The 2,877-nt window shown below is 41.7% G+C and overlaps 1 protein-coding gene and 1 long non-coding RNA gene across 2 annotated transcripts in view; one reads left to right on the forward strand and one right to left on the reverse strand.

Moving 5' to 3' along the window:
* Nucleotides 1-268: 268 nt before the first annotated feature.
* Nucleotides 269-1,433, reverse strand: LOC109543438. Its single transcript, XM_019913155.2, has 4 exons — nucleotides 1,186-1,433; nucleotides 963-1,134; nucleotides 782-913; nucleotides 269-728 (listed from the first exon to the last, which is right to left on the reverse strand). Exons 1-4 carry the CDS (start codon nucleotides 1,305-1,307, stop codon nucleotides 516-518), a joined length of 639 nt encoding a protein of 212 aa, XP_019768714.1. The 5' UTR covers nucleotides 1,308-1,433; the 3' UTR covers nucleotides 269-515.
* A 294-nt stretch (nucleotides 1,434-1,727) lies between these two features.
* The window catches only part of LOC125505805, a 71,892-nt gene continuing 70,742 nt past the window's right edge, over nucleotides 1,728-2,877 (forward strand). The window contains exon 1 of the long non-coding RNA XR_007282425.1: nucleotides 1,728-2,042. This is a non-coding gene — a long non-coding RNA (uncharacterized LOC125505805). The remainder of the gene's footprint in view (nucleotides 2,043-2,877) is intronic.

Genomic DNA, 2,877 nt, shown 5'->3' on the forward strand with positions numbered 1-2,877 from the left:
ACTTTTTGATTTTGCATGTGCACGGCTGGGATTCGAACCTCGGACCTTCAGGTTGCTAGCCTGTCGGTGCGACCGCTCGGCCACCATGCCGGCCCGGTTTGAAACGTTATTTTAAACATTCAGTAGTTTTGACGCAACCCGCTCCAAAGGGTTGTGGTCTCTTCGCCTTTTTGTCATTGTTGGAAATTCAAAATTTAGGGCTTTTTAACTTAGGTAAACAATTGACACCTCAGGGAACTTTTGGCTAAGGAAAATTTATGTCCAGGAATACTTAGATCTAGGTTTATTTATATTATCTTACCGTTGTTTTTCTAGGTAACACTAATTGCTTTTGGAATATTTACTCATTTTTAGGATTAGATTTTGTTCATAATATGTGGTTACTTATTTTCGGGGTGCGTGTTGTACAAAGTCACATGGTATTTTTCCTTTCCATTTATGTTGTTTCGAATAATAAACAAGTTTTTAATCTGCGGCTTGTACTACATTGACTACACTGTCCAAAACTTCCTTAATCAGTCCCGGTTGGGAGCACTCAACTTCTCGTGTATGCCTATAATTTCGTTGGTCTCAAAGTAGGCAACGGTGGCCCCTAACAGGGCCTGCCACAAAAAAATGTATATCGTCTTGGTTTTGATTTTTCTCATCATTTTGTTGAAAGTCTCCAGAACTTCCTTCGGTTTCTCTTGAATCAGTGGGATGTTATATGTTGCGTATCGCACTGCCAACTGAAAAATACTAGTTTATTTGGACAGGTTTTTGAGTTTAGTATTGTACTTACAGCGGCGCCTCCTATGGGGGCAGCCATCAGAGGGTAAATTAACCCCAGGCTAGACTGGAGGGCTGCTGACTTTACTTGCAGGCAAACAGGACAATCGCTTGCGTTCATCAACAACGTCTTTCGAAGGATCATCTGGGAGAAAGCACGCGTATTGAGGTTTTTATTAACTGCCATCACCTACCTCTGTATGCAGGACGAGCGACACAGCGGCAGGAAGAATGCAAACGGGGATATATGTTGAAAAGGCCCCATAGTGGCCCAGCATGAATTTCCGTCGGAAGTGATTGTTTAGGAACACCGAACTCAACAATGTGCTCAGGCCTAGCGCGTAACTGCCGTATCGTATTGCGAATCTACGAACTTATCTATGTAATAAGCGGTTTTTGCCCGACATGAATACCTACACTTCGGACGGTTTCTTCCAGGTTTTCACTATGTCCATTTGAAATTTCAATGCCTCCGTTTCGCTGAGAATCACCGCATTTTCGGGAATGTCCCGAACTGAGGCCTTCATCAACGCGGTCATCGTCCTCGGCTCAAATTCCTTTTAAAGTGTTATAGTTTCCAGAAATACAACCGCATAATATAGGGTTAAGTCCGTAGTCCTCATCACAGATCACAGAGGTTGTCTGTAATCTGTGGTCCTCATGTCAAAGCGAATGCTATGCGCTATTGCCGCTAGTTTCTCCCATGGAAAGCTGTGCTTGGGAAAATAGAGGCACCCTTATAATCTGTTGCAGTTAGGGCTTTTTTGCTCGTGTTTGATTAAGTAGTTTGGATATACTCTATGTGGTTAAACATAGTTTCGTCCAGTTTTGCTAATGGCGTATTATTTCGGATATTTCACTCAGAAAGTTGCCCACATTTATAACCAGCCGACATCACTGATGTAATCCCCAAAAGACAAAAGCACATCCACCATTTTCCTCAGAATTCGACTGGCTTCTAGATGGAGTGACGTGTCATCCTTTCGCTCCGAACAAATTTCCAAAACTTCGCGTTTTTTTCTGTTTTTTTTGCGGAAAATTGTGGATTTTGTACGGAACAGCGTACCTTCGTTGCGGCATCGTGCAATTTTCCCGGCCCATAGTGCGATTTTAGTTACGAAATCCTGATTTTTTACTTTGACAAGTGTTAGACTTCAGTTTTCATTATTAACACACTTGGAGCTTCGGGAGCCTTTTCCAGTCATCTTCAAGCGATCGAGGGATTTTCCATGATGGGAATGGACTATTTTCATGCGGAAATGAGCAGTTTTAATGTAAGTGCACTTATTTTAAGACATTTACGTTGTTATGCGCTTGACATTTGCGCGTGCAGTTTTTATGACGGTTTGCACCCTTAAAAGTCAAATGTCGATTTTTACGACTGTTTGGCCGAAAAATTGCATATTTTTTACCGTTTTATGCTTCGGTCCCAATCAGTGAAGTGAGCACAAACCCCCTTTTTCCACCTTAAAAAAGTTTTCTTTTTGCTTTGGGTGTTTCGGATAGAGTTGTGCAAGAAATCACTACCTGTCATTATTTTACACTGATTAATAAATTGTAATCACAATCTGTGACGAACGTAAAAATCAACAGTGATTTAAAACGTGATGGTCCCAAACGTGATATTAAAGAGCCACTTATATTTTCACTGCTAACAATACTATTGCGAGTTCCGTGGGGTGATAGATAATATTGTCACGTGGATGGCCGAGTATCAAATTCTTTCTTCTGGTTACAACTTTTATTCCACTCGGTACAACTTTAACTACGGAACAGGAACAAACTAACTTCTAAAATTAATGTCAACTTCACAAACGATAACAATAACACACGGAAAACACGGATTTCCGACTCGCGGGTTTAACTTCTTCTGCACTCAGGCGCGGCTGTCACTTCACTCTCCCTTGTCTGGTTCTCGTCGTCGCTTATATACATTTCTCCAGGTATTCCAGATAGTTCTAGAAATCTCCAGAACAGGTGCGAAACTTCCCGCTTGTCAGTGTCATATTTGACAGTAAATGGGGCCCAAATGGGGCTCCCATTTACTGAAATACCATGAATTTCGATCCCCCATTCCAAAGGTGAGTACCCCAGGCCATTTCCGTTACA

Source organism: Dendroctonus ponderosae, unplaced genomic scaffold, assembly GCF_020466585.1.
Source record: "Dendroctonus ponderosae isolate FM_Combo_2020 unplaced genomic scaffold, Dpon_F_20191213v2 Dpon_F_20191213_1, whole genome shotgun sequence".
NCBI lineage: Eukaryota > Metazoa > Arthropoda > Insecta > Coleoptera > Curculionidae > Dendroctonus > Dendroctonus ponderosae.

What these genes read in the sequence shown, in the direction of transcription:
- LOC109543438 (XM_019913155.2), bottom strand. Translation starts at nt 1,307, where the DNA reads ATGACCGCGTTGATGAAGGCCTCAGTTCGGGACATTCCCGAAAATGCG. An exon ending in CGCTCGTCCTGCATACAGAG is followed by an intron (nt 914 to 962) that starts GTAGGTGATGGC and finishes GCTTTCTCCCAG; the next exon opens with ATGATCCTTCGAAAGACGTT. An exon ending in CCCCCATAGGAGGCGCCGCT is followed by an intron (nt 729 to 781) that starts GTAAGTACAATA and finishes AGTATTTTTCAG; the next exon opens with TTGGCAGTGCGATACGCAAC.